Here is a 12,690-nt window from a genome sequence, read left to right as displayed (position 1 = left end):
GATAAAAGCAAAGAAAATCTAGTTTATGTATCAAAAAACAGAAAGCAAATGTGAAAACCAGAAAACAAAAAAATATAATTGCTAACCAACTATAATCATCCTGACCATAAATTTAAACTCTCAATTAAAAGGCAAAGACTTTCAGGTTGTGCTTTGAAGAGCTAACTATAGCCATTTACAACAAAGTGACACAGAAATGTCAAAGGTCAAAGGTTGGGCGAATGTACAGTATACCGAGCAAACTAAAATGAAGCAAGAATCCCAGTGTTCGTATTAGAGCAAAGAGAATTCATGGTTCCAGTGTTAGGGAGAGTCATTTTCTATAAATAAGGGTACAATGTACCATGAGAATAACACACTCATGGGCCATTATTGCTCTAAATTACATCTCACTGAAATATATAAAGAAAAGTCTCTTAAAAATACAAAGGGGAATTGACAGAAACACAAAAGTATTGGGAGCCGTAACATCTCTCTCTCTGTCTTGGACCGATCACCCAAGCAAAAATAAGCAAGAACATAGAGGAACTGAATAATTAAATTAATCAGGCTGATTTAGCAGCTATGAAACTAAAGAAAGTCAGGAAATAAAACAATCTCTGTGAGAAGACCCCAGGCCTTTAAGCTCATTCTGGGGTCCAAACAGGAGCCTTTAACAGTAACTGTCCCCAGGTCTGACTTAGGAGGCCACCCCTCAAAGGGGCTACCCCTGGGTATTTCCACAGGGAGTCATTGGGCCCTGTGGGGGAGAGTGCTAGGCTTCAGACACCCCCTTCAGTTCAGTAGCTTTATCTGCCTTCCCCGGAGCATCCTCCAACCCATCATTCAGGATTCAGATAACAGGAAAATCTCCGTTTTATAAATCAGCTGATTAGCAACTTTGACTTCTTCTGCAATGTTAATACCCCCTGCCAGGTCCTATGGCATATTCACAAGTTCTGGGAATTAGGGCATGGATATCTTTGGGGGGCCATTATGCTGCCTGACACAGGAAGACTACAAAGATAGGCCTTGAGGTGGATTGTTCCCCGCTTTGCTCCATGGAAGCATCCTGGTGGGAATTTCATCCCCACCCCAGAAGCCAGGAACCCAGCCAGCTGCCTGAAACCGAGGTTCACACAAGCACCCCAAGGGGACACAACCCTGGAATCAAGATTGTGCATCTTCCCAGAGGGCCAGTTTTGCTCAGAGATATGGGAAGAAAAAGCATTATTTTAATCTTAAGATAAACGTAGATAAGCTATTGGAATGCTAACTATATATGAATTTTTTAAAATAAAATAGTAAACTTTAAAGAAATGCCATGATTTGCCAGTGGGCTGCCGTGGGCTATTCCCGCTTCACTCCCTTCCTTAAAGACTATGTGTCTCCTGCTTCTCTGCCTTTAGGGACATTTCTGGTGAGGAAAAAAAAAAAGTCTAAGAAAAGATTAATTTTAGCTAAATAAGAGACTGCTCCTTCTGGGTGTGGGATCAGTCGGAGCCAGGAGGGACTTTGGAAAACATCTAGGCTGACTCTCTCGGGCTTACCCCAGGTCTCATAGCCAGAGAGACCCCTTCCCCGGTGTGCTCTGCCCCAGGGCAGGCCACCCCCAGCTCCCATCATGGCCAGCCTAAAATAGCTCAGCTGCCCTGGGGCTCATAGCACCTGATTCCTTTCTTACAATACCCTACATGGTTTGATAAGATTTTCCAGCAGCCCAAGGAAGTAGATAGAATGGGTCTGTGGGCTAGGCCTCTGAGAACCAGGAGGTTATGGAACATGGGTCAAGGCAGAATTACAGGTGGTAGGAGATGCCAGATAACCCAGAAGTCAGTGTCAGGTCGACCCTGACCTTCTAATAGGAGCCCACACTCCTGCCACAAAGACAGGAAGAGGTGGCCTTCTGCTTTTCTGCTCTTTTAAATGCACAACTATTGCGATGTCTCGGGACAGCCTTTGCCACTCAGGTCCTTGCACTTCAAAACCGCAGGACTAGTCTCCATGAGTTGTTGCTGGAGACTGCAGGCTGAGCTCCCGCAGCTCAGGCTTGTGGAGTTGGCCTTCTCCACCTGGCGCGTGCTCCGTAGCAGGGACCGGTCAGCCTTCAGGCTATGGAGCCGACCCTCTTGAGGTGGAGGCCCACACGACCAACTCCTACCTGTGTATCTTAGTCTAGAAAGGGAGGCTGAGATTCCTGTGAAAATGACTTACTGGGAGTGCGCTCAGGAGAAGGGGAAAGAAGCAGGATGAGGCTGGAGGGGAGCTAGGCCAGGATGCTGTCTTGGTGGAGACCTAGTCAGCCTGGCCCCACAGGGTCTCTGGAGCATAGTCTGGACCATGGAGCTTGTCCCCACCTTTCAGCAAAGGGGCTGGAGGTTTCCACGTGTGTGTGGCTGCTGTGGGGTGTGGGGCCTGGCAGAGCCCCTGGGCCAAGAAGTTCCCCTTGGCTGAGGGCAGCCCACCCTCACTGCACCCAGAAGGCCTGTGCCAGCCCTGGGAGGGAGTCCAGCAGGCCCATGGCATCTGCTGCCCCTGGGAAAGTCTCAGTTTGGAGGAACCTCAGTTGGCTCCTGGAACTTGCCAGAATGGGCTTCCTAGACTGAGGCTGATGTACTGCTTAGCACAACAGCCAGAAGGAGCTCAGGAATCGTCATTTATTTTGACTTCGCTAGATTCCCTGCAAACAGGGGTTTTTTTGAATTGGGTCAGTCTTCTTATGTGTCACTTTCTGTGTGGGTGTGTGTGATTTCAGCTCCTTTTAAGGGTCTCAGACACAAAGGGCGCCTAGATGGCAGACGAGACTGACTCCAGAGAGGAAAGGAAACTCACCCAGAGCTTTGGCCTCCCACCCATCCCTGGAGCCTCCCACATCATGCCAGTGCCTTCCGTTTTTGCTCCTTCCCTATGGATGTGAACAGAGGTCTCCATTCTGGTCTGCCACCTTAAGTCTAGCCATCTAAGAAGAGTTGTCGTTTTTCCAATCTCAGTTCATCTACTTGCACTCAGGCGGCCTACTGCAGAGCCAAGACTCCATGAAGGGCTGGGATTTTTAAGACCCTGACCTCTGCTGTGTTCCAGGTTCTCTGTAACATCACAGCTTTGCTCTGTCCCTCTCATCCTCAGGGACATTCATGGCTCTCCTCCCCTCTGTCTTCCTCCCCCAAACTCCTTAAACTGTCCCCAGGCCCTTTTGACCACAGAGGAGAGTGTGCTCATGCCCCTGGCAGGAAGGTAGAGGCTTGGTCAGAATCGTGGACTGCTGCCAAGGCACACTCTCTTTCTACTCTCTGAACTTTTAGGAAAAGATGCCAGTTATGCAACATTTAAAAGTGTGATCCTGGAATTTTTGTGAGAGCATATTACATATGTTCAAAACTTTTAAGACCCTCCCAAGGCCAAAACCTTTCCCCCCATCCCTGAATCTTCTAATGAATTGCTGTTCCAGGAAGACCAACCAGGTAGGCCATGCTTTGCACACTCCTGGGAGCCCACTTCGCCACATGCCCGACTTTGAGAAGTGCCTCATACCATTTATACTGCTCTCCAGACCCCCATGAAAGATCCCAGTCCAGTTGCATCTCCCTTTGTCCTCTCCCTGACCCCGGGCTCCCAGGTTCCAGCTGCACTGGGTGCTGGCTTGTCTTCTTTCCTCCCAGAATTTGCAGCATCTTGCCCTTTCTTACTCACCATCTAGAATCAGAATGGCGTGAATAGCTCCCTGTATCAGGCACAGCCTGGCTCTGGATGGGATCTTTCCTCGGGGCACTCTCATGGTCAGGGAGCACCAAGGTAAGGGCACTGGTTCTGGGGTTCTGTGCAGTCTTCAAGGAAGTCTTTTACCTCCCTGGGAAGAGTTTCACTAGATCACTGATTCCTTAGGCCCCATCCAATGCTAATAGCCTAGGAGCATAGACCAAGAATCCATGCAACTTAGTTGTCAAGGCAACAGAAGCACTAAATGGTCCACAAATGGTAGAACTGGTTATGTATCTGTCAGCAGGTGGTCAGCCATGAAGAATGTGGGTTCCTTGGTCCACTCAAGAAATGAACATGGTGAACCCAATCTATGCCTAGGTGCTAGGCTAACAGGATATTAGTGCAGTGGTGGTACCAGCTACTGAATAACCAGCATAGGCCAGGCTTTGTCCTTGGCGCTTCACAAGCATTCGTTTTCTTCATCGTGCATCCAACACCTATTTGTTGATATATATGCTGTGTTCTGGGCTGGGAGTTAGGAACCCAGAGAGACATCAAGTTACCCTCAGTCCAGTGGGGAAGATAGACCTCAATAAATCTATCTTGTGCCATGATAGAGTGCTCTGGGCCCACAGAGGAATAAAGGGCCACCAAGACTGATGGGACAGAGACAGCCTCTCAGAGTAGGGGTGTCTGAGCTAAGGCATGAAGGGTGGGGGCAGAAGGACATTCTGCATGGATGAGCTTGCCGAAAGAAAGAGGGGATAGAGTGAGAAAATGCGTGAGTAAATGAATGAATGAATGAATGAATGAATGATTGAACGAATAGCAGACCTGGATGTAGTTTGCTCGCGGTGCTGTGGAGCAGTAGCAAGAAGTGAGGGCTAGTGAGCAATGTGGTTGAGAAGTGCGCAGGAGTCAGTTGGTGAAGACTTTTGAATGCTCCGAAGTTGACCTGTAAAGTTCAGGGAGCCCTGAAAAGATTCTGCATGATCACATTTGAATCTTGGAATGATCCCTGCATTTGCTCTGTGGAGACTTGGGTGGCGGGGGCCCGGGGAGGAGGCTGCTGTGGTTCACTGACCAGGGGGCAAGGGTGGCTAAACTCAGGGCAGTGGGGCTGGAGGGACAGGAATGATTTGGGAGCTACGAGCCCCCAGAACCAACGGGCCCTGGTTACGGCCTAGATGAGGGAGAGGCGTGGCGCTAAGACGACTGCCACGTCCCCCACCTGGGGGAGCAGGAGGTTGGCAACACCAGTCTCAGAGGCAGACAGCACAGCAGGAGGAAGGAGCTCAATGGGAAAGATGATGGTTTCAGCCTGGGACGTGTTGAGCTTGAGGTGCCTGGGAGAAGCCGAGGAACTGTCCAGTGGGCAGCTGGGGAAAAGTCTGGGCTGGGGAGAGAGATTTTGGACTCCAGAGCACACAGAGGGGATTTGTGGCTGGGGTCATGAATGAGGTTGCTCAGGGCCATGAGCAAGGTAGGTAGTATTATCTCTCTTTCAGGAATGGAGATACTGAGACTTCAGGAGAGTAAGACTCGGGGTATTTCAGTTGGTTAGTGATGGAGCTGGGATTTGAACCAAGGTCTCTCTAACTGCAAAAGCCAATAAGCTGTTTCTACTCTATCATGTTTAGCAACACAGAACTTGGCACAAAGTAGATGTTCCATAATTGTTTGCTGGTGGATGGACGGATGGATGAGTATTGTTAGCAGCAAGAAATGCTAAAAGATTTCAACTAACATGCAGAAAGGCCCTGGAGTGTGCCTGGGAGCATGTCCACAGAACGGAAGCAGCTTAGGACTTTTTATAGCATTGCAGACGCGGTGATGACAAAGGCTTGCCTTCCTTCATCTGCTCTGTTAATGATCTCTTAAAGTCCTTTCAGAGCAAGTTTTTTTCTTCTTCTTTCCATTCTTGCTTGCAAATGAAGGATGATTTTAGAATCCAAGCCTTTTTTATTTTGCTAAAGTACATGATGAGTAAAATGGCCTCCAAGTCAGCACTTTCCAATTTTGAAAGATGCTAAAAACTGATATTTAAAAGCATGTTTCTCTTCTTTATGTATCCAAGGCCCTGTAGGCCTTTGGGAGAGGACGGGATAAATGGTGGGAAGGTAGCACCACCTGAAGGCTGAACCTTCCTGCAGAAGAAGGCAGGAAGTGATTGACAGGAGTGGGGACAGGCGTGCAGACCAGGTCCCAGCTGATCTCCTGGTGGTACATCGCCCTTTAGTCTGTTCTCTATGGGGTAGGGCCCAGCCTGGATCCTCACCCCCTACAAAGCAACCAAAGGACACTTACCCTGACCTGGGAGGGGGCCTCCAACAGACATGGAATAAATGTTCATTGAATTAATAAGTGAGTCACAGGAGCTGTTGTACAGCTTATACCTATTAACCACGTTGAGATAATAAGGTAATAAATAACCATTTTATAGAGCGTTTGAATATAGATTTCCCTTTGGAATAAAGATGGGTCAGGGGAAGGTTATAAAATACTAATACTAGGTAGTACTTATGGGACATTTACTACATGCCAGGAACCGTGTTAAGCACTTTATGAGGATTATCTCATTCAGTGCCCTCAGCAATGCTGAAAGGTAGGTACCACCACTAATCCTTAGTTTGCAGATCAGGAAATTGAGGCTAGATGGGAAAAGGGAGCCATCTGAGGCCACCCTTGGAGCTTGTTGGTAGAGCTGGTTTTTGAACAAAGCTCAGAACTCAAAGAGACGCTGAACCTTAATTGGGAAGCTTTGTGGATTCCAGGGAGGTAGAGAAGTCTAGAATAAGAGGCGGGTGGGGAGGTCAGATAAGTTTCATGTCTCATTTCTGCAGTCACCATCCTGGGGACCTAGGAAGCTCCCTTCACTCCTCTGGCCTCATTTCGCTACATGGATAGTGAGGAAGAAGATTAGAGACTGTCCCTGCGCCCTGCGGGGTTTGGAGGAGAGCAGGGAAGAGGCCAAGGTCAGCTTTAGCTTCCAGTCTGTGCAGGGTTATCCCATGGGACCAGGGAGGGCTGACAGCAGGAGCCAAGGGGGAGCTGGCCCCAGAAACGGTCAGAGAATCGGACTGGGCTGCACTGGAGGTGAGGTGTTGCCCTGCCTGCTCTGCTCAGGCAGAGCTCTTGGCTGGGAGCCTGTGGTGCACAGATGTTCTCTGCCCATTGCCTCCGGCCCTCTGGGGTGTACCATCATACACGCACCTTTACAGACGTGTCCTTCTGTCCACAGGGCAATGACGTGAGGATCATCCTTGGCCAGTTTGACCAGCATATGGCAGCCAAAGTGTTCTGTTGTGTAAGTAAAACTTTGATCATGTCCTTTGTGTCTTTGGGGAAGTTCACGAAGGTTTTTCTCAGGCTCATTCTCACCGCTTGGTGGGTGAGTGAGGTCCTAGGACTGAAGTCGGGAAGCAAGAGTGTTCTTCTCACTGCTCTTTCTTCTTTCATGAAGCTGAAAACCCAGGGCTCAGAACAGTAGAGTAATAGGAGGAACCAGGGACCTTGATTTACCAAACCTACTGTCTAAGCCCTGCCTGCTAAGTCCCCTCAACTAAGCCATCTTAATGGAGGCCGACTCTGTGCACTGCGCAGGCGGAGGTACCAGGTACAGGGGCAAGACCAGATGCTCAGACGCCTCCCTGCCCTGTAAGCAGGGCTCAGGGTCTTAGCTTTAGAACAAACCGTCAACTATTTAGTATCTACCCCTGAATACTTTACAGTTGTCTGGTGTGTGATAGGTGACAAAGGACTTTTTTGTACCTTATTTCATTTAATCTTTCCAATAACCACGTGAAGCTACTATCATTATCTCGTTTTACAGATGAAGAAATAGAGGTCCAGAGAGGTGAAGGGACTTTTCAAAAAGCCCTCAGCCAGTTCATGGCAGAGCCAGGGTTTCATTCCTATTCACTGATTCCCAATCTAATTTTCTTTTTTCCATATGATGTTCTAACACAGGAACTAATATTTCCGTTTTGATGCCCTGGTTCCCCCTCATCTGCCCTGGACAGGAAAAGGGTCACAGAATGAGAACCCAGTTGTGTGAGTCACCATCGTCCCAATAAGCTCTTCCTCTTAGACTGAGGTTATTTTGGGCATAGTCTCCAGTGATGGGCCACAGGCCTCTCTTCTCTCTCTTCTCTTTGAACTTGTGTCTGTCACTAGATGAGATGATAAAAAACAGACTCGTGGGAATTTTAGAAGTTGTGATATATGTTGGATGACAGAGTCGGGGTACGAAGAACCTTAACAGGCTGGAACATGTGATTAAATCTCATAGTCCCAACAGAAGGTTGTATTAGAACAAATCAAGCCACGGAAGTCAAATATGGTGGACGCATAGCTGAGGAGGACCATGTGTGAGAGCAAAAGAGACGCTGGGTCTCTTGGCTGACTTCAGAGATGCCATGTGAGTCACCAGTATGAGACAGCAACCGGGGAGCCGAGATGACTCCAGGCCACATGTCCGCTCACAGGGTGAGTGGATGGACCCTCTGCTCTTGGCTGGAGAGACCGTGCCTGGGATGCGCAGGTCAGCTCCCAGTGCCCCGTTTTAGAAGAGATGCAGGGACTGAAAAGAGACCAGGAGCCAAGAGAGGGCAGTGGCTGGAACCCACAGCTGCACAGGGATATTTCATCCCAAAAGCCCTGGAGCAAAGTGAGAACTGCCCCACCATCTCTCAGGGTGTCAGGGTGTCAGGGAAGAGGGAGAAGCTACAAGGCTGACATGTCAGGAGAGCCTGGGTGGAGCTGAGAGCTCAGGAGTCTGTCTACTTGGGCGTGAACCCTTGTTTTGCTGCTTAGTTACTGGGTTTGGGCTTGTTGTTGATGCTTTCTGAGCCTCAGTGTTCTCATCTGTAAAATGAGAATAACACCTGTCTTATAGGATTGTTGTGAAGATTAAATGAGCAAAACCACTTTGCACAGTACATGCTGTATGTAGGGAGCCCTCGGTAAATGTCAGGGGTCTTTTTTGTTTCTCATGGAAGGTCTCAAGTGACTAATGGACCACTGGTGGGCTGCTGAGTTTGCTAACTGATGGACTTTACGTGGTTGTATTAAGCATCCTATGTATCAATTAAGGGTAACAAGTGGTCATTTCCTATGAAAATCTAAAGAGGACCATGAGAAACATTTTAAAAACAGAGCAAATTGACCTAATGCATTTTACTTCAAAACTCATAAAACCTCACACATTACCATGTAAGGTCCAGAAATGACCCATTTTGAAATGGAAAATAATGCTCCAAACTGGAAGACGTGATCTTTTAGGTAAAAGGCTGCCCCCCATCCCCACCCCCCACCACCGATGTCCCCAGGCCTTGCAAGCAGCTGGCTCATGCTGGGTAATAACTCTAAGAAATATAAATTAATAAAAACGATCCATAAAGCCACCACACTGGGCACTGGCCACCTCCTGTTGGCAAGAAATGCAGACAAACCGTGTGTTCTGATTTGAGCCAAGCACAACCTGAAACGTGGCTGTGATTTCACTCTGCGCCATGCACTGGGATTATTTTCCAAGTGGCATTTCCAGCCATGGCTTTTGCTTCGGAACAGATGGCATGACCGTCTTCCTCTTGACCCAAAGCCCCAGGCTGCCTGCCTTCCACATGGCATGGGACACCACCCTACCTCCTCACCCCGCTTCACTCTTTCCTCTTATTGGCTTTTTGGTACCTGGAGATGGACCTTCCCTTAGAGTCTTCACTAGCCACTTTGTTCATGCAGGAGTTTTGCAGAGCTCTGGGTTGGGTGTTTATCCCATGTGTCAGACCCTCAGGTGGCTAGGAAGGAGTGCTTCTGGCAGACCTGCAAGGTCCTGAGGAGAGTCTGCTCAGTGTCTTCACAATGGATCAGGACTCAGGCCCGTGAAGTGGGTGGGGGAGGGGGGTTGCTCAGAGCTCTGGCCCGCAGACAGAGCCTTCCCACCCTGTGCACAAACCAGATGGAAACATCCGCGTCCCTGCCACCCAAATGCTGCCATGCAATCTCTGCAGTATGTTGCTGTGTTCTTGAGATGGGAACTGCCACCCAGTGGGCGAGCAGGCTCCAGCAAACGCAAGGCCTATTTATAGCCCTGTGGCAAAATGTTCATTTTGGCTCCAGCACAGTACAAGCATGGCAGGTTGCTTTTGTCTTCCCCTCCTTCTGCAGTGGTTGAGTCTAAATTCTCCAGCCCTCTGACCTGGGTTCTGGTTTTAGCTGCACCAGCTGCGTGAAACTCACTTTGCTTCGTTGGCTGCCTCACCTCTAAAATGGAAGCAGTGATCCCCGCCCCATCAAGCTGATGGGGTTGCTGAGAGGCTTCAGTAAAGCCATAGAAAGGAAGACTATCATCTCAACTGTTAGCTGCTTTACTGGTGTGAAGGTGTCTCACTATATTTCAGTGAACTATGATATTAAAGGGAAATGTCCTTGCATGGGGAAGGGAAGAGGTGAAAGGAAAGTTAATGAAAGAGGAAATGGGATTTTAAGATAATTTCTCATCAGTTTCCTGTCAATAGCTAATAGGAACTGAAGCAATTCATGGGACTAAAGAAAGTGGGCTTAGGACCGCCCACTACCACATGGCAGGGCCTGTTTGGTGGCCACAGGTCCTGAGGCCACACTCCTACCCAGCGGCAGGGAGAATGAAAACCAAGGTGACCAAGTAACTGGAAGTGTGTTCATTCAGTCACTCGACAACCATTCCCTGGGTGGCCTCTGTACACCGGGCACTGTGCTAAGTACTGAGGACCCTGGGAGAAGCCAACACCACCCTCCAGGAACTCCCCCTCAGGCAAAGGGGACAGGCAAGCATACCAGCAGCTACTTAGAGGTCACGTGGCAAACAACCTCAGCTCTTTTGAACGTGGGGGGTACTGGAATGGAGGCCCAGAGGCTTCTCCATAGTTGCGTTAGCCGGTGGATGAAATATTTAAGTCCAGTCTACCTCTCCCTTCGACCCTCACTCAAAGCCTGTGTACTTTTGTTCTGTGCATAGGTGTGGCAGTCCCTGCTTTCTAAGCCCAGGGCAGTCTGAAAGCAGCAAATTCAGAGTGAGCAGAGGGACTTGATGACAATGAAAAGTGACTGCCTGCACCTGACAGCTACAAAGAGGACAAAGCCATAAAAAGTGGATCCCAAACTCCAAGTGGAACATTCTAGGGCCTTTTGGTATTTGGACCAGTCTTCTTTACCACCAAGAGCATCACTGTGTGTGGCCCATAATAACGACTGATGTTAAGAATGAAGCTATATGAGTTAGCAAAAGGAGAAGGGAACGAGAGGAGCAGCTAAGCTTCCTGAGTGTCATGTTGGACGGGCCTGGTACACATAGTATCTCACTTATTTCTTGCACCAACCCTGTGATACGGGCTTTGCTTTCCACAGGCTGTAGATGAGAAACATGAGGCCCAGGGTGTGGGGTGCTAGTACCCCAGCTGGCATGGGGCAGAGAATCTAGTGCTGCTTGACTGTAATTTTTTTTCCCCCCTAGACAGTCAGTAGATAATGCTTTATCTTTAAAATTGACTAATATTCTACTTTTTTCTTTTTAAAGATTATTTATTTATTTTTAGAGAGAGGGGGAAGGGAGGAAGAAAGAGAGAGAGAGAGAAACATCGGTATGTAGTTGCCTCTCATGCACCCCTACCTGGGAACCTGGCCCACAACCCAGGCATGCGCCCTGACTGGAAATCGAACTGGCGATCCTTTGGTTCACAGGCCGGCACTCAATCCACTGGGCCATACCAGCCAGGGCAAAATTGACTAATGTTCTAAACAAAATGTGCTGTCACTCAGATGGGCTAAGCTTCTGTTCTCTGGAAAATTCCCTCACAAGGAACACCTTCTAATGGGACATTAGCAGGTCAGAGAGCTCTCACAACAGATCCCTGTGAGGCTCTGACTTCCTGCTCAGCGCTGCCTCTCAGTCAGCAAGCACATGGGCTCCGTACCAGAGGGAAAATCCATGTCTGTGTCTGACTAGACCTCCTCATGTCCTCATTCTGTATCTGTTGGCTCTTCTTTAATAAGTGGGGCTATCTTCTCGCCTCAACCTGTTAAGACTGAGAAGGCATTCAAAACGTTTTGTTTTATTTTGCTAAGAATAGAGGGAAATTTCAAAAAAAATGAACTTTGAATCTACTCAGAAACTTCATTCTGGATGCAATTTTGATGGCACATGGCATTCCTACATAGTGGAATTTTCTGGGTGCATCTAAACTATCAAAAGGCATGCGTTGCCCAAAATAAAATCATCACAATAAAAAATAAAGCCAAATAGAGGTCCAGTAGAACAGTCTGATGATTTTTTTTTTTTTTTTCAATACAGGAGGAAGGAAATGTGGTTTTTCAGCATAATAGCTGGCAGACCTAAGTTCCAGGCTGACTTTTCTCCCTATCTGTGTGACCCTGGAAAAGTGACTGTCTGTCTCTGATTTTTAGTTTCCTCATTTTAAAATGAGGATAATAAATTCTGTCCTTACCACCTTAAAAGATGAACATGAATGACAAATAAGATGTATGTAAAGCGTACAAATGTAAGGAACTTGTAGCACTGGATATGTGTACACCATGCTTTGGTGGAGATTCAGAGAGACTGCTCAATTTGCCAAGGCATCTTATATAAATTGTATAGTTAGATTACATTTTCTTGGCCCCTTGTAAAATGGCTCCCTCCTGGGTTGTTTTTAGATTATGATCTCAGATTTTAGTAAAGAGCTATACAAAAATAGCCTTATAAAATATGTTTATTGTAGAGATGCTGTTAATACCATGCTAGCTAATATAAGGCTTTCTTTTTTTGAGGGGGGGTGGTTAAAGCCTAGAAAACATTTTTTTTTCCCAGAAGAACTGGTCTATTCTCTCCTTATTGATATAAAATATAATTTATACTTTTTTCAGGTTCTTATGTTTTAATTTTTATTCAATGTTTTCTATTCTATTATGCATGTTATCCATAAATGTACCTCGGATCCCTTGAGAGATAACAAGTCGGAGACCAAGCAAGTAATA

At 47.6% G+C, this 12,690-nt stretch overlaps 1 protein-coding gene across 1 annotated transcript in view; it reads left to right on the top strand.

The window, feature by feature from the left end:
• Nucleotides 1-12,690, top strand: part of GABBR2 (gamma-aminobutyric acid type B receptor subunit 2) — a 340,480-nt gene that overhangs the window by 174,117 nt on the left and 153,673 nt on the right. Inside the window, exon 5 of the mRNA XM_090274483.1 lies at nt 6,920-6,985. Within this exon, the coding sequence (XP_090130609.1) occupies nt 6,920-6,985 (66 nt within the window). The remainder of the gene's footprint in view (nt 1-6,919; nt 6,986-12,690) is intronic.

The sequence above is a fragment of the Furipterus horrens genome, unplaced genomic scaffold, assembly GCF_987537825.1.
Source record: "Furipterus horrens unplaced genomic scaffold, mFurHor1.1.pri manual_scaffold_4, whole genome shotgun sequence".
NCBI lineage: Eukaryota > Metazoa > Chordata > Mammalia > Chiroptera > Furipteridae > Furipterus > Furipterus horrens.
Note: the sequence above shows the minus strand (reverse complement) of the source record. Positions and strands in the feature narration are given on the sequence as shown.